The sequence below is a fragment of the Hippocampus bargibanti genome, linkage group LG04 (assembly GCF_051943395.1).
Source record: "Hippocampus bargibanti isolate YZ-2025 linkage group LG04, ASM5194339v1, whole genome shotgun sequence".
In the NCBI taxonomy this organism is placed as follows: Eukaryota; Metazoa; Chordata; class Actinopteri; order Syngnathiformes; family Syngnathidae; genus Hippocampus; species Hippocampus bargibanti.
Genome location: NC_142737.1, coordinates 12,056,393 through 12,083,303, shown reverse-complemented (window position 1 = coordinate 12,083,303; position 26,911 = coordinate 12,056,393). Strand labels below are relative to the sequence as shown.

Genomic DNA, 26,911 nt, shown 5'->3' with positions numbered 1-26,911 from the left:
TGTGCGCCTGTTGCAGTAAGCCGGGGAACTACAAATTGGCAGGAGTTGAAAAAATGGGGGATGGCGAGGACACAGAGAGTGAAGAAGAAAATAGCCACGGCTCTGGCTGTTGTCTCCATGGTAAGTCTGCTGACCTGGCAGTCTGCACCCCCTTTCTCCATCCACACAAGGAGAAACATGGATTTGACATGCCTTCCACTTGATTCAAAGAGATTGAAGGGGTCGGGAAGGACTACCTTCAGATGTCAGCCATCCGGCACACTTAGAAGGGAATGACTTTTCCTGCCTTGTAACTGTGTGCCGAGCGTTCCATCCTGGCGTACCTCTGAGACAATCATGAACTCGCGGGGTTAATGATTTCTCCAGTGTCTGAGAGTCACCTCCACATGGGTTTCTCTGCACTCATGTTTGACTTCTCTGTAGGTTCTGAAGTCATTTATGTGTTTGACTTTCTCCTCCGTCTACAACTCTCTTTCGGTTGCTCTTTCCGGCCCGTGACTGACCTCCCTACCGACCATGGGTTCACCTCCTTGCTCTTTCCAAACTGTGTGTGACGGATGAGTGAAAAGACCGAGCGATCCAGGGAATTGATTTAGAGTTAGGAAAGTTGAGGATGTGGACAGCACGAGGCTCTGAGTTGGACACTTCAGAGTTTTAAAGGGGGAAGGGGAGGGATTTAGGGGGAGGGGTGCTTAAGGGAGGAGGGGGGTGGGCGACAGTGGGGGACATGCTAGCTCTCTCCTAAAGTGTCAGTGTCCACAGTAGGGCTCTGGGAAAAGGAGCAAATTGCTGAAGCTCGTGTGCAGTGTCTTCGATCATAGGGAAATGGATGTAGACTGAGGCTTCTTTCTGAAAGTTTTGAGCTGGAGTTGGGAAAGAGCCATTCATGGATTCTGACTCAGATTCTCCTTTCAACTACTCATGGCCGTCTTTTCCGAGGATGAGGATGCGTAAACGTTCTGGCAAAAAAGGTACGACAGGGTTATACCCTATGACTGTAAAACTATTTGCGGCGTAATAGTTATACTTGGCATCTGCAGTGTTGTAAAAACAGAAATTTTCAAATCATCTAACCTATTAGTCAGGTGCAACATTTAGACTACATCATGATATTGGTTGACACAAAAGCTTCACTGTTCAATCAAAAGCCTTTTTGAATGGTTGGAAAATGGGCAAGGCTATTTTGCCATCATTGCGTTAATTTCTTTCCAAGCAGTTACCACAACGCAGTGAGATAACTATTTGTTTGCCGGTGATGTAACCTGATATCTGACAGTGTGTTGCGGAATGTCAGATGGCCTCATGAGGCCTGATTGACTACTTTGAGACTTTCGACATCTTGGGCACACGTTGTTTCATTGTGGAGTCCCGTAGGGGCATGTGACGGTTGACTTCCATGATGTTCACTTAGTAGCTTGACTATGTTGTTGTGTGCACTCCAACTTCATGGAAAGGTGGGTTGACTCGCTTTAGGAGCTTAGGTGACCTCATAAATTCAGCAAAATTGTGCTGGAACGCTGCTGCTTATGTATAGAAGCATTGTGTTTTCCCATGAAGCGAGAGACCGCGCAGACAGACACAGCTGAAGCTCAAGTTACTGCCGTGTCTGTGTCATGGCTTCACTCCAGTCGTCTTTCCCTCATCTTTGACCGTAAATCTCAGCAACACAATCCCGGTTATTGCCTCTTAATTGAGATTGACACTGGCCAATTTTATAAACCCAGCCCGCTTGTATTAGCAAGCCAAAAAACACGAACACTACAATCAAATTGACCATATAAAGGCTTGGCCCGAATGAGTGGCTCACTTGAATTTTAAGTAGACTTACAGCATCCAGACTTTGAACAGTGAACAAGTTCAGCTGTCAAAGTCACATTACAAATTCAGACAATAAACAGTAATGCTTAAATTCTACTTATCAACGTTCCATTACATGAATGAACTAGCGGGAGATGATCTCATTATCACTCACCTAACACTGCCGATTAGCCAGGGCAACTATGTACAGAAAATTTTAGGGCACAGAACGATTCAAGTTCTGTCAACTGACTTAATTTGATGCCTGATTATCTGGAGGCACTACCTGTAGCAATAATGTGACTTCATTGGAACAAAATACAGGACAATCGCTTAACTTTGCCTTAAATTCACAAGCCTAATGCTAACTCAAAGCGAAATGCAATCAAGGATCGACAGTGTTGTGGTACTCAAAATGTTTATAAACAACCAACACTATCGAATTATGTCACTTTCAGTAATGTAAAATTATTATTATTATTAGTATTAACAACTTGGTATTAATAACTTGGATGTGTTTTTAATAATAATAATAATAATAATAATAATAATAATAATAATAATAATAATAATAATAATAATAATTTATTATTATTATTATTATTATTATTATTATTATTATTATTATTATTATTATTATTATTATTATTATTATTATTATTGTTGTTGTTGTTGTTATTGGATTAGCCTCACAGTGGAGAAATTTACATTTCACAGCAGCAAAGTGATGAAAGTAAGAGGAAGGGAAAGGAAGAAGTAGAAAAACAAAATACAGGACCTGCTGTGAAAGCAGCTACTCTCGCGGCACCATCTTGAAGTAAAAAATATATATTTATATATTATTATTATTATTATTATTATTATTATTATTAAAAACACATCCAAGTTATTGTGAGGGTGTAACAGATTAATGGTATTTGCATTTATTTCAATTGGGAATGGTTGTTTGAGATACAAGTTTTTTGAGTTACAAACATGGATCATATGGTGGGTTTAGTTAGTTTAAATGGGCCACGTGGACTGAAACATTCTGTATTGTGTACCTGATGGTTTGGGATGTCTGGTAACAGGCCAATCTCATAAAAATAAATTAAAATGAAGGATAATAATATGTTTTCAGGTGTGATAACCGTGATGTTTATTTCGTCTCTCTAAAGGCTGATAACTGTCCGCGTAAGTTTTTCCTCCCCTGGGATCTTTTGGTCAGTTGAAATGTAAACATAATGGTAAGACGCAATGTGATGCTTGGACCAATTGCAGGTGTCGTTACTCACGGTGGATTTGTGGATTTTGGTGGTCAATTGTTAGTGCTGTATAAATAGCCCTTTCTAAAATCCGGAGATGAAAAAAGGGCTTCTTTTGCTTTGATGTAATTTTTTTGTTACTATTTTTAGAGTCAGTTTATAATTTTACTTTCCTTCCAATGATTTTGGCCTCTCCTGAATGTAACAGATGTTCAATGTAGCACTAAAAAAAGACCTCATGAAAGCAGAAAAGGCTTCGATGATTCATGTTTTTGTGCTCACAAAGAACACGAAGCTCTCGCCCCAATGACAGGTACGACTGTTTATGTTGAATGTTCCCCGGGAGCCTCCAAACAGAGTGAACCTTGAGAAAGAGCCCTTGTGACAAACCTGCCTACCCCCCCCCCCCCCTTTTTTTTTTCCACGCTGCCTTCCTTTCGATGACTCCCTCCCAGGGGTGTGCATGGGTTGAAGGGTCACTCTCTGTGTTTTACTGCCCTGGTCTGGAGACCTGCCACTGACTGCCGTCTTTGTCTTACTTTTCTGGAAGAGCTTTTGACACTTTTAAGCTATGCAGGCACCGCTACTGTATAGGGTTTGTGCCCGCTCAGGGATATGCTTTGAATATCACATCCCTTCACTTATACCTTCTCTGGGCACGGTCCTAAACAAATAGCTTGACATGCTGTTATATATTTCGCGAAACCTTCTTTGAAATGGCAACCTGCACGCAGACATCGCTCAACAGTGTGAGTAATATGATCTCCCCCTGGCTTCTCTGTTATTCCTCCGTTAACTAATGTTAAACACAGATCTCATGGCTGACAGTAATGATCACCAGGCAGTGGTTAATGGGTCGGAGGTGTCACAATGATCCAGGCCGTAGCAGCCAGCTGTGGCTTCCAACCAGGTCCAGCAGCTGAATTATTAGCCCCCCCTCTGTCAGTGTTCCAGAATGGGGTTTATATGAAATGAAATCCTCTTTCAAACACTTTTGGACCCTCAATCAATACACTGAAGTTAGACAACACATTCCATTCATGACACTGGTTGATTTGATTAATTAGTTGCTCCAATTGAGAAACTAAAGTGAAATTTATGAAGATGTTCCACATTGTTGGGGCAATGTTTTGCCATTTGTCAGCAGGTCTGCGTGGTTATTATCACGCTCATCTCTACTTGATATGCTTTCAAGCTACATGTTTGTCTGCTTGTTAAAATTAATTTCTTCATACAATTGATATTTACCTAGTTGTCATGCTCATATTGTACTGGGCAACTCAAATTTCGAAGTACCGTATTTTCCGGTGTATAAGGCACACCCAAAAGCCTTCATTTTCTTCAACAGATGCCCCTGCACCTTATACGCCGGTGCACCTTATATGTCAAGTAATCTTGAGTCAAAACAGTTTTGGCCACTACTGTCAGCAGCCACTGACTCCATTTCCCCCTGTAGAAGAAGTAGTGCGTTACCACAGCCTCCACTGTAGCGCCTTATAATATGGTATACCTTATATTTGGAAAACCTTTATCTATTTATTATATTTGGAAACTATTTTTATGTTTCATTGAAGCAGCACATTATATAGTAGTCCGGTGCATCTTATATATGGAAAATGTTTGAAAATACACCATTCATTGTGGGTGCACCTTATACTCCAGTGCGCCTTATACACTGGAAAATACAGTCTCTTTTTTCCAAGTTTTCACATTTGTTCTTTGAAGGTTCTAGTATATCACCTTGCAACTCGTTTTGGGTGACGGCGGCCATCATCGGGCACAGTTTTGGTGAAATGTTAAAACAATATTTTAGTACATTTACTCAAATCTTTTTTTTGTGTACAGTCCCCTCAATGTGTTATTAAACAGTTCTCCTTGCAATATTTTTAGTGCTGATTTCTGCTGCAACATCTGGTGACTTTACGTTTCAGACATATGGTGTACTCCAGGAGTTTGGAGGTCGTGATCAAGGAGATACGTGTTGTTTATATCATACAGATGTGTGACTTACATCTGATTTCGTACCTTTTAATGTTACACATGAATGAACCAAGTCTCATCTGGTTCTCTCATCAATGTCTGTTTGACTCCTTGTGGGTTCTCAGATTTATTGGACTCGCAGCCAACAGGAAGTAAAGCCATTTGCTGGTCTGATCCAGTCTCCTCGATAAAATTGGACTTCTTTCCTCTCACTGTGTTGTGCCAGCAGCCCGGAAGCACAAACTAACTTTTGCCGTTTTGAGTGACAGCTGTTTCTGAGTTCAAAAGCAATGCTTTTGAAACATGGTTACACGTTTCAAAAGTGTGGTCCTTTTTATAAAGCGATGACACTATAAATCCAAGTATGACATAAACCAAGTTAACTCATTCACTGCCAGACGTGCAAAAACTTTCAATACTGCTTTAGAAACCTTAGACTCTCTTCTTTCAGCAGAAAAAATAGTGGTAAAAATAAAAGTAGTCCTAAAACTCAATATTCTGTAGGTCCTGCAATTTGAGTGAAAATGATAAAAACCCTGGCACTGGAGTGGACACATTTTTGTACATCGTCTGGCAGTGAATAAGTTAAAACCAAGACAGACGCACAGGCATAAAAATCAAAGACTGTAAGGCTGAATTTCATTATTTCATCCCCACATACTAAACTAATACTAAAACTACTGCCTGGATTTATTCCCAGGAAAAGTGACTTGAAGCTAAGTTTTGTAAAGACTGCATGTGTGTTTTAAGAGCATTTTTTTTCAAAGCTAAACCTGGCTGCCTCTCACAGTGGCTCCACTGTGTAGAATATGTTCCCCTCAGTGCTACTGTGTGCTCACTGGAAGTTATCTTCTTACCACTGCCACACCGAAAATTCAGGTGGGGGGAGGAACAAGTCTACAGATGCCTTGGCACAACGCCTGACACATCCTTTCACGTGTGTGTGCAAAGAGCATTTGAGACACATACACATATGGAGTCTTGCCTCGCTTAACTGCCCAGGATGTCTATGTCACTTCCTGTGTTTGTGAGGGGTTATTTTCCGTTACTGTAGAAACCAAAATGTAATATTGAAAAATCGCTTCCCAACAGAAAAAAGCCAGTCCATAGGCGAGAGCCAAACCTCGTCCCCGACTCTGACTGCCGCTGCCAGGCTGTCAGCGATGATCCACGGGAAAGACGGAGTATTTGCCAACGCCATGGTGGTGCACCAAGTGAGTAGGGCAATGAATGCATACACTGTACTGTAGCATGTTTATTTACGTTTGAGCAAAGTCTGTATATGCTCTGGATCATTCTAGTTTGTAACAGTCAAACTTTCACTCAAGTAAAAAAAAAAAAAAAAACAGTTTTGTGATTGTTTGTTAGAGTGAGGGTGTGGACGTTGGCATTTTCTATAGCTTGATCCAGCTGCAAAAATAAAGTGTGGGGTTGGGTTGGGGGGGACGAAATAGGTGATGCACTTTTCCTCGTTCATCTAATTGTTCCTTCTTCTCCCACGTGGCATCCAAAGTCATATTTGACAGAAATGAAGGCATGTAACTCAAAAACCAATACTGAAAAAAGGAGTAACGCAAACTCTTTATTTTTTAAGAATTGTATATGGTTGAAATCAGTGGTGGGCCGTGGATTTCATCGCTGGGCCTTCAGTAGTGCTATGTCTGAATCAATCCACAGCTGCGAGTGCTTGTACAAACGTAAGAAATATTGTCATTAAACGTTTCGAATTTTTACTATGAACTTGTGGATTCATGATAACCTCATAAAATTGCTATATAATTTGCTATTTTTGCTAGCTTCGGGGCTGTCTAACCTTTCTTCATGATGCCCATCTATTCTTGAAAAGTCCATCTTGAAAATGGCTTTAACAGTATATCTGCAACCAAATCAATTTCTTCTCCTCCTTCAGCCATTGTGGGTTGACAAGACTGCTATTAAATCCACACAAAAATGTATTTGCTCATGCAGCTCGCAACTGATATAGTGCTAGCTCTAGACAGTCTGCTCTTATCCCTAGTGGCTATGATTGGCAAGTAACTAGCCAATCACGTGAAGAGCCAATCATAGTTTGCTGCGCCTTCCGGCAGGCCTTGGGTTGCCAACTCGAACTCTGATTGGTTCAAGCAACACTTTCATCGACATTGATCGTTATGCTCCAGGGCCTGGAGAACTGATTATGAAGGTGTACGGGTAGTTCTGACCCAGGTAACTAATGATGGCTGAAACGTGATTGGTTAAATGCTTAAATACGAAAACACACCTGGAAGCAGCTCAACTGGGGAAAAGTAATGAAAGGAAGCTGTAAGACAATTTGGAATTACTTCATGGACAAATTATAATTAACATAATTCCGTGATTCAGATATTTTTAGGCCAGCAGAGAAGACATTGCAGGCCCTGACAGCCCACCACTGGTTGAATTATTGCACACTAATAATATATGTGTGAACACTTTTCAATGTGTTTTTCCAGGCGGATGATGTTGATATGAAATACCACTCTTGCCCACCGACTGATGTTGGCAGCCTTTGCTGGGAGCCTTTCTCCATGAAACCCCCTGATTCAAGGACCTGTCCGAAAAATCCTCCCCCATCCACACCACAAAATGGCACAAGGGCTGTCCAAAGCCCAGGCCCAGAGAAATCCAAGGAATCACCTCGCCACATCTCTCCTCCTTCTCCCTCTTCTCCCTTTGCTTCCCCCCCATCGTTCCCATCCTCCCCCCTGGCTTCCGCCTTCCGCTTGTTTGAGGGCGGTCAGAAACGACAGCCGCAATCCAACCTACCAGTCTCTCCCACTTTGAACAGCAGAGGATGCAACTTGCCAGCGGCGACACGTGGACTGAGGTACGACACAGTACTCATGAAGATTTTTTTAACACTCTGGCTTGAAAGCAAAAAGGATATCCTGACTACATGTTCAACGTGAAAGTAAAAAAAAAAGATAAGAATATATAATAACATTTCAACAACAGCCGGCTTCTCCTTCAATTCACAGCAGATAAATTCAAAATTTCTCATTGGACTTTCTTTGTAATCTAGAATAACTACAACATGTTTTAAATTTAGGGGGCGGCCCAGTAGTCGAGTGGTTAGCACACCGGCTTCACAGTGCAGAGGTCGCCGGTTCGTGTCCCGGTCCGGCCTCCCTGTGTGGAGTTTGCATGTTCTCCCCGGACCCGTGTGGGTTTTCTCCGGGTCCTCCGGTTTCCTCCCACACTCCAAAAACATGCATGGCAGGCAGATTGACCACTCCAAATTATCCCTAGGTATGAGTGTGAGAGTGACTGTTGTACGTCTTTGTGTGCCCTGCGATTGGCTGGCAACCAATTCAGGGTGTCCCCCGCCTCGTGCCCGAAGACAGCTGAGATAGGCTCCAGCAACCCCCGCGACCCTAATGAGGAATAAGCGGTACGGAAAATGGGATGAGAGATGTTTTAAATTTGTAATTCATATTTGAATGCTTCTAAAAATGTCAACCGTTTGTGGTGATTTCATAGAAACTTCCTTCCCTTCGCAAAATGTCAGACTTAAATTAACTCATTCACTGCCAGACCATGTGCAAAAATGTGTCCCCTCCAGTGCCAGGGTTTTTGTCATTTTCAGTCAAATTCCACGACCCACAGAATATTTAGTTTTAGGACTACATAAACATTCAATTCAGTGTAGGAGACATTAGACTCTCTTCTTTCATCAGAAAAAAATGTTAATTCCTCAGTTATATGGGTCTGGAGTTATCTGAGCTTGAAATGAGGGTGGCTGTCCACAATACAATACAATGCACGACATACAATGCACACAAAGGCGACATAGTGATTTATATAGTAGCGCTTTATCGGCACACCCCACAAGAAAAACTTAAACCTGAACAAATTCGGGAATGGTGCTCCACGTCACACTTTTCAATTCACGAAATCATTCGGGAATGGCAGTGAATGAGTTAATTAGACCGCCAGCAACTATTTTTCCTCAGAAACCATCAGATGATTTTTTTTTCAGACTCTTTAAATGTGTGTGGTTATTGAACAAGGAAATATTGTCGACATGGAAAATAATCAGCTAATGGCCTTTGTGTCAACAGTCCCAGTCTAGAGTGTGACAGTGGAGAAGAGGACATCCTGGGACACTCCTACCCTTGCTCAGCTTCAAAGCTGAAGTGCAGCTCACCAGACTTTAACAGATCTCACTTGGACAGCACGCAAAAGCCCTCAAAGGTATTGTGCTGCATTCATAATTTCTGCAAATAAAAACTTGATTGTGTCACCTCCGGTTTGTGATAAAATGGGCTCTGCTTTTACATTGTTTACCCGAATAAAATCAACTCTCTCTCGGGACACAAATTGCAACATTTTCAAAAGGGTTGAATCAATCTTTTGGAGTTTGTTTTAAAATATCAATTGGCAGATGCGTAAACGTTGTCAACAGCTCCATGTTGTGATAAAGGGTCAGACACATTGATTGATTTTTTTTTCCAGTGTTATTGGACAATGTTCTGTTCTCAAGCTGTTTTTGCTTCTCTCTGCTATTTTCTTAGAACCCAGAAGAAGGTGAGGTTCGACTGCGCTCGTACTCCTACTCTTCCCCCAAGGCGAGGCCCTCACGGCCTTTGCTAAACAGAGATGCAACTATCACCGACCTGGCAGAAGGTGAGCGGACCCTGAACCCTTTTCCTCTCTCACTTCTCTGTTCTGTGACTGGCTGAAGTCAATAAAAAGGCCGGATATTTGGATTTGAAAATATGACGTGGAGCGTCTTTCCCGAATTTGTTTTTTCTTGCGGGGGTGGGGGTGCTGATAAAGCACTGGTCAGACCTCTGGCAATGTTCTTCCCTCCAACGAGGGGGCGGCATTTGCCTTTTGTTCAGCCGCCCCCATTTCATGCTCATATAACTGCAGACCCATATAACTTGGGAATTAAGAACTAACTATTTTTTTCCAATGAAATAAGACAGTCTAACTTTTCTTACGCTGAATTCAATGTTTAGGTAGTCCTCAAACTCAATATTATGTGGGTCCTGGAGTTTGAGTGAAAATGACAAAAACCCTGGCTCTGGAGTGGACACATTTTTGCACGTCTGGGAGCGAATGAGTTAACGGTGACCAGTAACCTGGTCAATTTCATTGATTTTTAATCTTCAGAAAAAAGGAATTAAAAAATAAAAACATTAAATAGTTTGCTGGCTCAGTGATCGTGACGCTACCTTGAATGAAGTTCAGGAGTTCTAGTAGGCTGTTTCCTGACTTCTTTGTAATTCCGTCCACCTTGTTGAAAGCCTCAATCGAGGAAAACAACCGCTAAGCATGATACACTGTATCATTGATACAGCCACCAATATTCTTCAATGTAGAGATGGTATTATTTTGGTACAGTAAGTGACCAGTGTTGTGCTTGAGTGAAATCGACCAATTGGTCCAGTGGGAAATTCATCTTGGTATCATTTTCTTTACAATATGATAAAAAAAAATACTGTACCACTTTAAATAAATATGTGTAGAGTATTTATATCACTGAATGTGTTTAGTTGACATTGTTGTAAGACAATGCCATTACTCTGTGTCAACTCTGTAGATGGTGCATTCAGCAGCAGTGGTCGTTCTCTACTTCAGGCTTTATCTCTCTCTAAATCGCTTTCTCGCCTCAACCAAGTTAGTAAGTAAATTAGAGCGAAGCAAGAACCCGCCGCCGGGATTTTCTGTGGGCATTTAAGTATTTCTCTTAATGGGGGAAAATCTAGTGTCAATCAAAAGATTCACCAAACAACATTCGAGGTACTATTTGGATCGTCGACTGTGAGTGTTCGCAGCTTTTACTGATACGTGGTAATTATTTAAAGAGAAATATGACAACGTGTCACCAAATAAAAAAGTTGCGACCATTTTACCCACAAGTTGACTTAATTTGAAATCTGGGCCTGTCTTTTTGAACTTCCTTGCCGCTTTGGAGAAGGCTAATAAAGGGTTTGAAGGTTACTCAAAGGTTACTGCTTGACTTCATCTGGTGTTTTTCTGTGCTATTTTCAATGCCGCCCGTTTATGCTTTGCAAAAACTTGGTGCCATGTTTGGTCTGTCTTTTTGCGGGTGTACGGCATTTGTACTTTTTTACTACTCTACCAATGGAATGGATGTTTCAACCTCTGGCTTTGGGTTCACTCTGTTTGTAATAACTGCCTTACCATGAATGCAATTTAATTCTCACTCACTCATTTGTCTTTCTCTGACACGACATTACAGAGCAGAGTGTGCTGAACCTGACAGAGACCTCCAAAGAAAAGAGGTAACCGCATTGGCTCGCTATATGAGCTGAGACGAGATCCACTGGACTGTATGGGCCTAACTCAAATGTCAAAACAGACTATCGCCCTTTTTAGGCACCACTCTTAGTCTGCAGTAAGAGATTACTTCTGATGGCGTGTGTACAGTGTGTGAGACCTCAGTGTTCGAGCTGTGTTTGGGGTCTGAGGGGCAGGATGTGACACACTTCCTTTTGCGAGCCCGGCGAGGGCCAGTATATGTTCTGATTGCAACCTCAAAATAACCTCAAAATAAACAGCAACATCCATGCCGTGACCCTTTGACATTTTAACACTCTATGTAGAATATGAATAGCCGTGTTACATCTGGTAAACTGTCTTAACATGTGCTGTACAATACTGTACACCCACTTCATTTTTTATTTTACTCACAATCATTTTTAATTCCCCTTTGTTAATTTCATACCAGGCGGGGTATACATGGAACCTAGAAACCAAATGATCGAAAAATCAAAATACTCCACATAAACATCTTAATTTCCATTCATAATCATCTTTTTAATTACGATTCATCCAGATCAACGGGGCTTGCATATGCAAATCCAAACAAGCATCATAAAAACTACTGTATTTTCCCATGTATAAGGTGCACCCCCAATGAATGGTGTATTTTTTTTTACTTTTACTATATACAGTATAAGGCACACCGGACTATAAGGCGCACCTTCAATGAATGAAAAAATGTTTTCCAAATATAATATATAAATATATCAACATTTTCAAAATATAAGGCACACCACATTATAAGGCACTACAGTAGAGTATTGGGTCACGCACTACTTCTAATACAGGAGGAAATTGAGTCGGTGGCTACTGACAAGAGTGGCTCAATATTACTTCACATATCATGCACACCTGGATATAAGGTGCAGGGTCACCTTTTGAAGAAAATTAAGCCTTTTGGGTGCGCCTTATACACCAGAAAATACAGTACTCATTCGGATTAAGCCTGTGCATGCTCTATTTTGACATAGGTGGGCAGTGACATAGTTGAAAATTTACAGTCATACCAGAGTTTCTCTGCTACAGAAGAACTTCAATTTTTTTCAAAAGATGGCCATGCACTTTATGATCCAGTGTGCTTTAAATATGGAAAACGTTTTAAAGTATGGCATTCATTGACGGTGCATTTTATAATCCGCCTTGTAGTCCGGAACATACAGTGCTTGTAACTCCCCCGCCCCATTCATCGCTTCAATCTGTTACTTTAATAAACATGTTAAAATATTTACGACTACTGTGCTAAATAGACGAACAAACCCCGTCTTGACAAATAACGCGACGTTTACATCAGTGCCACGTGATGAGACAGCTGATTTGATTTAAGGAAGTGGCAAGTGTAGAGGAATAGGTCACGGCAGACGTAATAAGATCTTCAGTCGGAATGATTTCATTCAGAATGACAGATAAGTCTCCATTTAATTTGGCTGTTGTTTTGGGTCACAGGTTCGTTAGTCTGTAATATCCTAATTCATTTTGCCCTCACTAATAACCATACCTTACTAACAGAGGAACATTTTTAGATAATCATGTTACATTGGCAATTCCATAAATCATGGCTGTCATTTAAATGCAGTTCATCCTATATGTCTGTGTAGGATCTCACTCGTATAGGTGTGGTCCATCGAGGAAAAGGTTTCTTCATCTGTCCTTCTTTGAAGGTGTTGGACATTTCGCTCCTCATCCAAAGAGCTTCGTCAGCGAACTAAAGTTGTGCTGATAACTCTGGACCTATATATATCCCTAATGAACAGAGGCATCGATGCCAGACCTCTGCTCTGATAGGTCCCTGCTCTCAGGTTGGGGGAGGAGTAGACTATTCCTAAGCCAATCTGATTATCTGTTTTGTTCTGTCTTATTACCTCTAATGTTCCATCCCTGACTCTGATTGCCTCATTAGCTCAGGTATCACCTCATTAGCATGACTAAGGCTACGTGGTAACAACCTAAGAAGTCTGTTGTAAGCACGGTCTAAATTAAACCACCATGGCGATTTAGTGAAGGGTTTTGCTGTTTTTCAAAAATTGCCGCACCACCAGCACAAGTTTACTTCCCTGACGAAGCTCTTTGGATGAGGAGCGAAACGTCCGATACCTTCGAAGAAGTACAGATGACAGCTGAAGAAACCTTTTCCTCGACAGTTCATCCTTTGGAAGAAAGTCCCTGTCATTGTTTTACAATCCAGTAAACACAAATGGCTTACTAAAATCTGACTCGTTTTTAGGAACCTCAATCACTTAACATACTAAAATTTTCTAGTGGAACCCCCATCCCCTTCTAAAAAAGCCCAACAGCCTGGTTTGAGGTGTGCTATATCCATCATACAGGGTTTTGGGTTTCCGTAAGCGGGCCCAGTCCGCAGAGGAAGAGAGCAGCGCATCACTCCAACACCTCACCCTCACAGAGTTCCTTAAAGAGTATGTGTTCACCAAAGCGGCCTAACAGCCATGCATGTATGGCTCGACTTGTTTGTACTTTGGTTTTGCCGTTCCTTTCCCTTTGTTAACAACATCCGTTCTGCACATATAACCCTCTGATTCTGCTGTGACGCCCATGTTTAGGACACAGCATTGGTTTGACGTCCTGTTGCATGCCGTTTTCTTCTTGATGCTCCGCCTTAAATGCCTCTCTAGTCTAGCGCCGAACGGAACTAGTTTTAAGTTGCTGCTAATAGTTGACATGTTCTTAATTACATCTCTCCAAGGTCATGCTATAAATAGCATCCACTCGAGTCCATAGTGACACCCAAGCATGCTGAGCATGTTATCAAGAGAAATAGTCTAGTATAGCACTGGAAGACTCTCTGGACATTCTTTCATCCCAGCATGATCCCAGGTTATTAAATCTGTGGTAGTGTTAGGATACTAATATTAGGAGTTGCGCATCGCTAGGTGATGACTGACGAATAACTGAAATGTTTACACCGGAACAGGATTGAAGATGAAGAGTGGGACAAATACATAATCCCGTCCAAGGTCGAGTCAGAGAGGTACAAAGTGAGCCGGACCTTCAGTTTCCTCAAGAGCAGGATGTCAAGCACTCGCAACAAAACCAAGGTGAGGTCTTTGCCACTCTGAAAAACTGTCATTCCTCCAGGGATTAAGGTTCACCCCTGCGTTTAATACTCGTGTCCATGTACAGTGACTCACACCCATAGTGGAGCTATAAAGGGTTTACCGTGTCTCAGACAAGCTGGGTTTTGAATTCCTTTGCTGGGGAGCCGCTCTCTGTGCAGGGTGCCTTTATTTGGCGAGGGAGAAAATTCCCCTCTCCTCAGGTCTTAGCAACAGGACACTGAAAAAATATCTTCTTACATAATGCCGAACATCCTGAGGAACCAAAACACATTTGGTAGTACACACGGCATAGTCACGTGTTTCAGAGAATGCACATATACGACGTAACAAACATTAACTCCTTGGAAAGTTAGCTAGGAAAATAAATGTTCCTTACACACACACACAAACACACACACACACACACACACACACACACACACACACACACACACACACACACACACACACACACACACACACACACACGCACACTCACACACGCGCACACACACACACACACACACACACTCACACACGCACACACACACACACACACACACACACACACACACACACACACACACACACACACACATATACATTGGAACATTGGATTAGCCTTTATTAGTCTCTCAGTGGAGAAATTTACATTTCACAGCAGCAAAGTTATGGAAGGAAGAGGAAAGGAAAGAAAGAAGTAGAAAAACAAAATACAAGCAGCCACTTTCGTGGCGCCATCTTGAAGTCAAAAGAACAAATAAATATGACAACACTAAGACACAGTCATCCAATCTTAAGCATTTTCTGCACCCTCTTTGTTGTATGAGGCCGTTCTAGATAAAAGAGGAGAGTATGAAAGTGTCCTTTTCACCAGTGGATCAGGGACGTCATGGTGAAATGTGCACGTCTGCTATAAGCTAAATGTTGAAATCCATTAACGAAAACAGACTGCCTCACATATCCTGTCACACGTAAATCTGCTTCAATTCCAAGCCGCGACAGTTCCACATACGCATCGGCACTCTACGTTGACACTCCTTTCGTCTCATCTCCTCAAGCCATGCATCCATCCAGCTGTCCAACAGCACCGAACTTTCCGCTGAACAAAGCAGGGCTTTGAAAAAGCTGCCCATTACAGGCGCAAAAAAAGCACAATCGCCCCAGAGGTGTCCAGCGATGACAGTCACTGGCATTCCTACCAATCAAAAACAATGCTGGCATATTCGTGCTGCCGAAAAGGCGAAACCGCCCAGCACAGTCTCCTCCTTGATGAATGTCGTGGCCAAAAATGCTGAAAAACAATCCGGATCTGTTCCAACGTGATGCACAACAACACAAAGTGACAAAAGAAAACATAAAAACAACCCAAAAAATATAAAGGAATCCCTCCTAATGCTCCCCCAAAGTTGAAATGCCACAACAGCAGAACTCGTCGCCCAGAACACAATTCTGGTTGACTCAAATGTCTTTATCTTAGCTAACGCCCCTTCAACAGATGTATCACACCAGAAAACTTCCCACTTTGCTCTTTATTCTTCTTCCATTGCTCTCCGGCATTGACTATAATCAATGTCAAGTCTTGTGGGCAAATGTGTATTATTTTCAGGTTAAAGGGAAAGAAGCAAAGGATGGGAAGGACAAGAGCGCAGCGGCGAATGGACATCAGTTTGTTCCCGCATCTGGTCCTGCTGTCTGTGTGGCCTGCGATAAGTCCGTTTCTGGGAAAGAGCTGCTGCAGTGCTCCAGTAAGTATTCGACAGCGGCGGTGTTGTCTTATGTCTTGCGGTGGCTCAACTGTCAGCGTTTGTATATATATCCTCTCACACGTGCTGCCTTCATGTTTTGGTGCTGCAGAAAAGATGAAGTCAGCTTTCTTCCCTCAACAAAGTCAACACCGATGGGCAGTTTCGATGGCCATCTGGACATTGCTTATTTAGTGTGATTATCAGTTAAATGGTTGAATTAAGCGAGACGTTGTCTGTTTTTGGTCTGCAGACTGTTTCTTGAATGTCCACAAGAGCTGTCGAGATTCTGTTACACAATGCGGAAAGGTAACAATCAAACACTCCCTTTGATCTCCCATAACAATGAGAGCAAAAATAATTCATCGTGTTTGCTTGTTCTTTCAAACACACAAAGTTTTTTTGGACCCTGTTTCAAACAGTTGTGGCCAGAAGTTTTTGGCGATGACTAAAATGTTTTTTGCTCATGTGAATCCAATGACTTCTTTAGTTTTGTTTTCAACAATTCATATTTTTCCTATTCTGCCCTCTCCCTAAAAAAAGTATCTTGCAGGAGGTTGTTATCGACCCAAAACATCCATTTTTATTTGCACCTTTTAATTTTAACTCATTCACTACTATTCCCAAATTTATTCGGGAGTTGAAAATATGACGTGTTCTGGTTTAGGTTTTTCTTGCCGATAAAGCACTGGTCAGACCTCTGGTAATGTTGTATCCCTTTCATGCGGAGGCAGCATTTACCTTTTGTACAGACACCCCCATTTCAAGTTCAGATAACTCTTCTTCTGATGAAAGAAAAAAGTCTAAGGTTTCTTACATTGCATTGAATATGTAGTTCTAAAACTCAATATTCTCAATTTGAGTGGAAATGACAAAAACCCTGTCACTGGAGTGGACAGATTTTTGCACATTGTCTGTCAGTGAATGAGTTAACTAAATATAGAAAACAAACTCACCCTAAACACTGATTTCAAGGAACTTAATTAAAAAAAACAAGTCATGTGCGAAAGAAAAAAATGAATGGGGAAAGATGATTGGAATGGCATGAAAAAACAGCCCAAAATGTCTCCAATGCGACCAAATGTTTATATAGTCCTATAACTAAATATTCTGAGGGTCCTGGAATTTGAGTGAAAATGCCAAAAACCCTGGCACTTGCAGTGGATAAATTTTTGCACGTCTGGCAGTGAATGAGTTAAGTGCTAGAATCTCTGCACCTCAATGACAATCTTACCTGGTAAATGTCCTTCCTGGAAATTCAAAAGTGCTGAGTGCCGCAATATGTTGCGGGTCATTACACTTGTCATCCCTTCTCTCACTCTACTTCCATGCCCGGCAGAGGTCCGAATGCTAAATGAAAAATAAATCAATTCCTGCCTCACTGGCAAGTGGGGGATGCTGTCAAAAAGCTGGGTAGAACAAGTTCTAGTACAAGTTCTAGTACTTGATGACTTCTAGTACTTGATGACTTCTCTTACAAACAACAATGTTTGATATAGATTTTTGACTCATTTTATTTTAAGGCAGTACAGCTATGTTGTTCATCAACTTAAGTTCATATGACATTTTTCCTCAGAAGCTGCAGGAGAAGAATGCATTGTTGATGAAAAGCAAGACCATGTCCCTCCCACAGAGTGAGTCAGAAATTACATGTCCCCTCTCTCCTCCCCCACATCTCATCTCCCATCTTCTGCCTCTTCCTTACATCATCCTCTTTTTTTTCCTATTGTTGAAAGCAAATCATTTACCCTGGCCGCTGACTCACCCATATGACTCCATAAAAAAAAAAGTTACATTTTAATCTGCCTTAGTGGGGGTTCCGTTCCGGATTGCATTTATATGTGTTTGTGCATACCATGAGGACATCCCCATATAATGAGAATGTACATTGAACACTTAACTCATTCGCTGCCATTCCCTAATTTATTCAGGAATTGGAAAGTGTGACGTTGGGCGCCATTCACGCACTTGTTCCGTTTTTTTTTCTTTTGCGAATGGTGCTGATAAAGCGCTGGTCAAACCTCTGGCAATGTTTTTTCCCTTCCACGACGGGGTATCATTGGCCTTTTATCCATGTTAGAGCTTGGTTACAGCTTCAGCTGTTGTTCGAGTATATAAATTGTACAGCCGGCCCTATTTCAAGCTCTGATGCCTCCAGAACCATGTAACTTGGGAATTAATCTTTTTTTCTGATAAAAGAAGAATCTTACGATTAATTGAATGTTTATGTAGTCCTAAAACTCAATATTCTGTGGGTCCTGCAATTTGAGTGAAAGTGTCAAAAATCCTGAAACTGTAGCGGACACATTGTTGCACGTCTGGTAGTGAATGAGTTAACGGTGAACTGTAACGTGGACAAGTAGATTAATTTTTAATCTTCCGAAAAAAGGAAGTAACAATTAAAAACAATAAATATGTTGTGGCTCGTTGTTCGTGAACCTACCCTGTATGAAGTTCAGAAATTCGAGTGGGCCTTTTCTGACTTTCCTGACTACTTCATAATTCCGTCCATTAAAGAGACTGTCAACAGGAGTGTATTCAGATCTTCCTTTGTAAATACATCAAGCATTTTTAAAATTGTACAAAGCCCTAGTATTATATAGTCATCATTTCAATTGCCTTGATTGCCATCAAGGCTGAAACTGTCTGTGACCAGTGATCCAGATGGCCTCATATTAGATGTATATGGTGTGGTGTGGTGTGGTCTGTAAGCAGACATTCCCATAGAGAAGAAAGACAAATGCTTGGTTTTTCATGATTTTGATGCCTCCGTTTTTTTAAATCATTTTCTGTGGTATTTGGACTTGTAAGTGGAGGCTTTAATTTAAACATTGGCGTCTTCACCTGCTGTTTCCCCACTGACAATGAAAACATTTCCTGTTATCCCGTTTTATCCTTCAGCTTCTGTGAAAGACATCCCTTCCTCCACACCCCTCGCCTTCCCACCCGTTTCTTCATCATCCTCACTCACCCCAACGACCAAAGAAAAGCGAGAAATGCTCGACGCTCTCTCTAAAGGTCTCTCCGTCTCCTTAGACAGCAGGTAAAATCGACAGCTGTAGTTCAACATTGCATATTAACAGTAATTCGATGGATTCCACCGCAACCCTTTTTGTAGCTAGCATTTATTGAGGTATATTTTAAATCGCAATTTATACCTAAAACTAAGCTAAACATCGTTTCTATATTCCGCTTTTTGTTATATAGAAGGCCAAGTGACACCGCAGCAATGGAGATTGATTCCATTCCGACAGCTTACAGCTCACAGTCCGATGACGGCGCCCCGAATACAATTCTTCTTCCTTCGATCGAGCAACCAATCGCTCCGCAGGGTCATTGATGCTTAATCAGACCTTTGTAAACATTTGAATGTTTGATAGAATGACTGCACACTATAACTGGTTTAAAAATTGCAGATGACGCTGATGCTCCTCTACTCAGTGATCTATCAGCCGATCTTCTGGGACTCGACGCAGAGTCTTGGAGTCTTGCAGTGAGTCCGGATTTCTGCAGGCAGCATGACAGACGTGCCATCAAACGCCAGGATGTCATTTATGGTGAGATCAGGCTGGATTTACTCATTGAGAGTCATTAGGGCATTTCAGTCTCTTTGTTATTATGATAATTCACTTTTCTGGCTCCTCGTAGAACTAATGCAGACTGAGCTGCACCACATCCAGACTCTGACTGTCATGTCCGAAGTGTTTAGACGAGGAATGCTAGAGGAGCTGCAACTCGACTGGGATTGTGTGGCCCGGATCTTCCCTTGTTTGGATTCCTTGTTGCTCTTCCACAGGAACCTCTTTGGATCCATTCAGGAGTGTCGACAAGCCTCCACCCAACCTGAGAATCAGAAAAATTACCTCATCCATCAGATCGGAGACATCTTGCTTCACCAGGTTGGTCATGATGAAAAAAATATATATTGTCACCATCCATCCATGCAACAGGAATTTTCTTCAAACTGAAGATAACCATTTCAGTTCTCAGATGAAAACGCAGAGACAATGAAGCAAGTGTATGGCGATTTCTGCAGTCACCACATGGAAGCTGTCAGTGTCTTCAAGGAGCTTCAACAACACAATAAAAAACTCCAGAACTTTGTCAAAGTGAGGCCCCAGGTTATACAACATTGCATGTTTTCAAGATCAGCATGTTGGCATATCTCCTCACAGCAACAGAGCCATAATTCACTGGTCAGGAGAAGAGGGATTCCAGAGTTTATCCTTTTAGTCACCCAGCGCATCACCAAGTACCCAGTTTTGTTGGAGAGGATATTACATTACACTCAAGGCAAGTCAAGCTCCGTGTACGGTGGTGCCTTGAGATATGAGTCAAGTACGTTCACAAATGATGTAATATTGTGAATAATTTTGAGATATGAGCCATCATTCACCTGATTTTATTTTGTTCTATTTTTTTGCTTGAATTATAAGGCAGAACACATTCAAATGTGCAAACATTCACCGAACCGATTGTTTCACTTCTGTCCATAGTTCTTTTCATCAGTTCAATGCTGCACGTTTTAACTCATTCACTGCCAGACGATGTCCAAAAATGTGTCCGCTCCAGTGCCAGGGTTTTTGTCATTTTCAGGGTTTTTGTCACTCAAATTGCAGGACCCACAGAATATTGAGTTTTAGGGCTACATAAATATTCAATACAGCGTTAGGACACTTGGATTCTCTTCTTGCACCCGAAAAAAAGGGTTAATTCCCAAGTTATATGGGTCTGGAGTTATCTGAGGTTGAAATGAGGACGGCTGTACAGAATACAATACCTACACATTGATTAATATAGCGCTTTAACAACAACTGAAGCGCTAACATGGTGTGACCAGCGCTTTATTGGAACCCCCCCACAAAAAATAAATCAAAACCCGAACAAATTCGGGAATGGCAGCGATTGAGTTGATACCGTATTTTCCGCACCATAAGGCGCACCTTCAAAGCCTTCAATTATCAAATGATGACCATGTGCCTTATAATCCAGTGCGTCTATTATAATGAAAAAAAGTTGTTAAATATTGGAATGGATTGGATTGGATTTGCCTTCATTAGTCATTCAAATTAGTCAAATATGTCATTCATTGAAGGTGCACTTTATAATCCGGTGCATTTTATAGTCCGCAAAATACAATATTTTATTCCGACCTTTTGTGGTGTTATGTTGTTTTGTATCTGATGACATTTATCTATTTTCTAATGCTGATTGCCAAATAACGGAGCAAAGATTGAAACAAACCTTTTCCCGGCTCACAGAACAGAGACTCATTTTTTTTCTTTTATTACCGTATTTTCCAGTGCATAAGTGCTAACCCAAAAGCCTTGATTTTCTTCAAAAGTTGACCCTGCGCCTTATACGCCGGGGCACCTTATATGTGAAGTCATATTGAGCCACAACAGGTCTTGCAACGACTGTTCACAGCCACCGATGACATCTCCCCCCCATACCTCATGTAGAATAAGTAGTGTGTAGCCCCAGCCGGCCTCTATTGTAGCGCCTTATAATGTGCCTTATATTTGGAAAACTTTTATATATTTATATATTATATTTGGAAAACTTTTTTTCATTCATTGAAGGTGCGCCTAATAGTCCGGTGTGGCTTATATATGGAAAAAGTTTGAAAATACACCATTCATTGGGGGTGCGTCTTATACTCTGGTGCGCCTTTTATATGTATTTTACACTGGAAAATACAGTAAGCTTTTATGTTAATATTGCATTGAGGGCTTTTGATGGTTTTGCTCCAATGAAAATGACCTTGGCATTGAATTAGTTAATACCATTGGATCACCGTTCATTTGAATGGGGAAAACATATTTTAGCACAGGTGTTTTTTTTTTTACAGATGTGGTCAAGGATAAAACTAAATCCATATCTCAAGGCGTCATTGTAGTTGATGACGTCTTTAACCTGGAATTATACAAATGAATGAATGAATGAATGTGGAAATGAATTCTGAAAACATAATTTGATATTTAATCCTTTCACACACACCGTAGCATGATCAACTGCCCACTGTACTAACCTCTGTCCCTGAAAGGGTTAACATTGACCTTGATGACCTTACCCTCGACAGAAGGCAGTCAGGAACACTCCAACTTATCAAGTGCTCTGGCTCGGATTCGTGATATCATCGCAGCAGTGGATCTGACTGTCAGTAAGTACGAGAGATCTCAAGAGCTGCAAGAAGTGCTCGCCCGTCTGGAGAATAAAAGCTTTGCCAAACTAAAGAGCGGCAAGGTGATTCGTAAGCAGGACCTACACAGCAAACACAGAGATCTTCAACACAAGGGACTACTTTACTGGAAGACTGCCACGGGCCGACTAAAAGGTTTTGGAGCTTCTGCACATCTGGAGCCGGATCGTTTTTGTATCGCTGATCACTAACTTCTGCGATTCCCCCCCCCCCCCTCTAGACACATTGGCCCTCCTGCTTACAGATGTTCTGGTGTTCCTGCAAGAGAAAGATCAACGCTTTGTATTCGCGGCCGTGGTACGCCACAACCAAAACGGAATACGCAACTAGGACTCCCACTGTGTCTCATTCATTGAGTTCCCTTGACTTGCAGGACCAGAAGCCTCCTGTGATCCCGCTACAGAAGCTCATTGTTCGAGAAGTGGCCAATGAGGAACGAGGAATGTTCCTCATCTCTGCTTCCTCAGCTGGACCGGAGATGTATGAAGTTCACACCACGACCAAAGAGGAGAGAAATTCTTGGATGAGATACATAAGACAAGCTGTTGAGAGGTTTGTTTTGGAGTTAAATGAAAGCAATTATTTCAGTATGTCATTGCCTCTACAGAACTGATGACATTGTGACATTTTCATTTTTTATACCGTATTTTCCGGTGTATAAGGCGCACTGGAGTATAAGGCACAATGAATGAAAACGTTTTCTAAATATAATATATAAATCTATAAAGGTTTTCCAAATATAAGGCACACCACATTATAAGGTGCTAGAGTCGAGGCTGCGGTTACGCACTACTTCTTCTACAGCACAGGTGTCAAAGTCAAGGCCCGCGGGCCAAATCCGGCCCGCCACATCATTTTTTTCGGCCCGCTAAAGCAAATCAAACTTGTTAAATTCCATGATGATTGCTAAAATCTGAGCCAAAATTTCATATTTTTGGATGTCAACCACAATAAAAGTCATTATTCTTGACTTCAGATTTGAAAACGAGTTATTCATTAATTTTCTGTGTGCTCTATATGTAATATTTGAAGGAATTTAAACATTCTAATGGCTTCCCCAAATTCGTAACGGCCCTCGAGAGGAAACCATAACTACAATGTGGCCCGCAGCAAAAAATGACTTTGACACCCCTGTTCTACCGGGTGAAATTGCGTCAGTCGGTGGCTACTGAAATCAGTTGTAAGACCTATTGAGGCTCAATATTACTTCACAATAATAATAATATAAGGCGCACCTGCGTATAAGGCGCAGGGTCCTCTTTTGGAAAAAAAATGCAGGCTTTTGAGTGCGACGTACACTGGAAAATAAGGTAGTCTTTTGTGCTGGGCGTATGCGTGTGTGTGCGTTAATCATCATCTGACCTACTTAACCTTCATGGCAGTTGCCCAGAGGAAGAGGAGGAGGAGGAACGCAGTGCCGAATTCGAGGAGGCTAAGCGAGCAGCGGAAGCGAAGGTTCAGAAAATCTCCAAGTTCCAAGGTACAACGGATTCAGAAATCAGAATCAGAAAGCCTTTCATAGTCCCACAAGGGGGAATTTTGCAATGTATAGCAGCAGGGGTGGGGGGTGGGGGGGTCAAAAGACAAAACATAGTATTCTATGGACAAAAGAAAATGTATACTGAACTGAAATGTACAACTGCACAAAAAGTTTCATAAAAAGAACTGTACATAGTGCAAAGTATAAAAAGCAGATTTGATATATGTAACTGTATTGACTTGACATTAGGTGGCTGTACTATTTACAATATGTGAGGCCAGTTTTTTTTTTCCTGTGTGTTTATTAACTCGTTGACTGCCAGAAATGTGCAAAAATGTGTCCACTCCAGTGCCTGGGTTTTTGTCAATGTCACTCGAATTTGAGGACCCTTAGAATATTGAGTTTTAGGACTACATAAACATTCAATGCAGCGTAAGAAACTTTAGACTCTCATCTTTCATCAGACAAAAATAGTTAATTCCTAAATCATATGAGTCTGGAGTTATATGATCTTGAAATGAGGGCAGATGGACAAAATACAGCGCTTTAATAACAGCTGGAGCTGGAACAAAGTGGCAACATGGAAAAAAGGGAAACGTCGCCTCTTGTGGAAGGGGAAAACATTGCCAGAGGCCATGGCCAGCGCGTTATCACACAAACAAGAAAAAACAAAACCTGAACAAATTCGGGAATGGCGCTTTCCATCATAATATTTTCAATTTTCTAATACATTTGTTAATAACAGTGAGTGAGTTAAGAAACCTAACAGCAGTCGATAGGAATGAGCGTCGGTATCTCTCCTTCTTGCAGCGCGGGTGTAACAGTCTCTGGCTGAAGGAGTTAATGAAAGGAGCAAATGCAAGATGTTGAAGTATTGGATTGGATTGGATTGGATATGCCTTTATTAGTCTCACAGTGGAGAAATCACATTATTTTTTTTTTTTTTTTGTAGAAACATTGTTAAACCACGACCAGCGCATCTGCAACAGTTTGGAGGAGAAATTGCAATTATACGCTGAGCTGACAGAGTTAACCCTGCGCTCTTCAGAAGCCATGCCACATCGCCACCTGCTGGTTCAACCGGATATTGATAGTGAGTCCCCAAGACCGGCGTCAACCCTGCTCACAGCTGCACTCCGAGAAGGTGAGACAACTGCTTCGAAAACTGGGATATTGAGTTCCACCGGATGAGGTTTGGCAAGACTTGAATACGAAGGACGAGATGTCAATATAGCATAGATAGCAACACATGTTCAGGTTTAACCTGGAAACAGAATTTACAGTCATGCCATGACAAACTCCTCTTATGCTCACTTAGTCAAAATAAACAGCACATTTTTGTGACGTGCCTGCTCCCTGTGTAGCGGAGAACCTGATCACCATCCTGCAGGTCCATGACGGCCTTCCCGTACAAAGTGATAACTCTCCGATCCGCGGGTCCGAGTGCTGCAACTACAATAGCCACGGAAGCAGCATTCAAGAGTCTCCGTCAGAACGTAAGCGATTCATATTCACATGCAATCCTCGAGTGTACGCCAGACGACGTATATCGTATCGGTGTCGTTATTGTGGGTCTTGTTTTTCACAGCGGATTACCTGAGCACACTCAGTATGAGTTCCACTTCTCTTGGATCGGATAGTGAGGGGACGGGGATGGATGGAGTAATGTGGAGTTCTCCTTCTGAGCCGAAGAAAGGCGACACCAAAGAAACACTCTTCAAGGTTTGGGATATTTGTATTTACAAAGTGATATGTTTCTGCCTGTCTGTCTGTCTGTCTGTCTGTCTGTCTGTCTGTCTGGGTGTACGTACGCACGCACGCACACACACACACACACACGCACGCACGCACACACACACACACACACACACACACACACACACACACACACACACACACACACACACACGCGCGCACACACACACACACACATACATGCATACATACATACATACATACATACATACATACATACATACATACATACATACATACATACATACATACATACATACATACATACGCACAGACAGACAGAAACAAACATATCACTTTGTAAATACCTATGTATGTATGTATGTTTTTATTTATTTATTTATTTATTCATTTATTTATTTATTTATTTACACATTTATTTATGTATGTGGTTATTTATTTATTTATGTGAGTGTGGTGAGTATAGTTTTGGCTTTTTTTAATGTTGCTGTGCCGATTACCATTTTGTGTTTGGGAGCCTTTTACTGAGCGAATTGCGTGTTCTGTAGCCCAAAGGGACATAAGTCTTCTTGTGCCGGTCCCAAGCCCTGATAAATACAGCGGGTTGTGTCAGGAAGGGCATCCGACGTAAAAGCTTGGCCAAAACAAACATGCGGATCAAACCTCTAAAGATGGAGGACACGGATTTGCTGTGGCGACCCCTTGAAGGGAAAAGCCGAAATGAAAAGAAGATTTAGTTATTTGTTTATTTATTTATCTGGTTTTAATTATTGTTTATTTATATATTTATTTTATTCACTCATTTGTTTATTTATATGTTTATTCATCTTCCTATTTATTTTTTATTCATCTATTTGTGTGTGTTTATTTTTGCATGTATTTGTTTATTTTTGGATTTATGTATTTGTTTGATTTTCTTTTTATTTATTTATTTATTTATTTATGCATTTATTTATTTATTTATGCATTTATTTATGCTTTTATTTGGTTATTCTTGAATTTATTTATTTGTTTATTTTTCTATTTATTTATTTATGCATTTCTTTGTTTATTTATACATGTATTTATTTTTTCATTTGTTTGTTTGTTGATTGGGTGTCCTTTTGGACTAACAGTTCTATTCTGTAGGTGGCAGAGAGTGTGCAATGTCTGACTCAGCTTCTTTATAGTCTGCAGGTGAGTAAGCGCACCAATGCACGGCCGCAATTTGCTTTTCTTTTTCATTCTGTTCTTACAAAACGTAACTGTCTTGAAATCTGTTAAGCAAACCGGTATATAAGCCTCAGCGAGTAAATATTAAACAAAATCTGATTATTTATTTTGTCGAGGCTGATGTGCGGAGGCCTGATTTCAATTTTCAATGGCCAAATTAATTGCCTTGA

The 26,911-nt window shown here is 41.2% G+C and overlaps 1 protein-coding gene across 4 annotated transcripts in view; it reads left to right on the top strand.

Moving 5' to 3' along the window:
• Positions 1-26,911, top strand: part of arhgef28a (Rho guanine nucleotide exchange factor 28a) — a 54,041-nt gene that overhangs the window by 19,459 nt on the left and 7,671 nt on the right. Inside the window, exons 11-35 of one of the 4 annotated variants that reach the window (XM_088994057.1) lie at positions 6,114-6,235; positions 7,493-7,866; positions 9,101-9,233; positions 9,554-9,665; positions 10,588-10,668; positions 11,251-11,293; positions 13,658-13,747; positions 14,263-14,386; positions 15,996-16,134; positions 16,385-16,440; positions 17,708-17,765; positions 19,033-19,174; positions 19,339-19,463; positions 19,548-19,688; positions 19,780-20,030; positions 20,115-20,240; positions 20,307-20,424; positions 22,214-22,468; positions 22,554-22,630; positions 22,707-22,885; positions 23,716-23,813; positions 24,766-24,957; positions 25,178-25,309; positions 25,402-25,535; positions 26,658-26,705. In XM_088994057.1, coding sequence (XP_088850183.1) covers positions 6,114-6,235; positions 7,493-7,866; positions 9,101-9,233; positions 9,554-9,665; positions 10,588-10,668; positions 11,251-11,293; positions 13,658-13,747; positions 14,263-14,386; positions 15,996-16,134; positions 16,385-16,440; positions 17,708-17,765; positions 19,033-19,174; positions 19,339-19,463; positions 19,548-19,688; positions 19,780-20,030; positions 20,115-20,240; positions 20,307-20,424; positions 22,214-22,468; positions 22,554-22,630; positions 22,707-22,885; positions 23,716-23,813; positions 24,766-24,957; positions 25,178-25,309; positions 25,402-25,535; positions 26,658-26,705 — 3,350 coding nt within the window. Of the gene's footprint in view, positions 1-771; positions 972-6,113; positions 6,236-7,492; positions 7,867-9,100; positions 9,234-9,553; positions 9,666-10,587; positions 10,669-11,250; positions 11,294-13,657; positions 13,748-14,262; positions 14,387-15,995; positions 16,135-16,384; positions 16,441-17,707; positions 17,766-19,032; positions 19,175-19,338; positions 19,464-19,547; positions 19,689-19,779; positions 20,031-20,114; positions 20,241-20,306; positions 20,425-22,213; positions 22,469-22,553; positions 22,631-22,706; positions 22,886-23,715; positions 23,814-24,765; positions 24,958-25,177; positions 25,310-25,401; positions 25,536-26,657; positions 26,706-26,911 lie in introns of those variants that run through there. The other 3 variants (XM_088994060.1, XM_088994058.1, XM_088994059.1) reach the window with 3 other exon arrangements.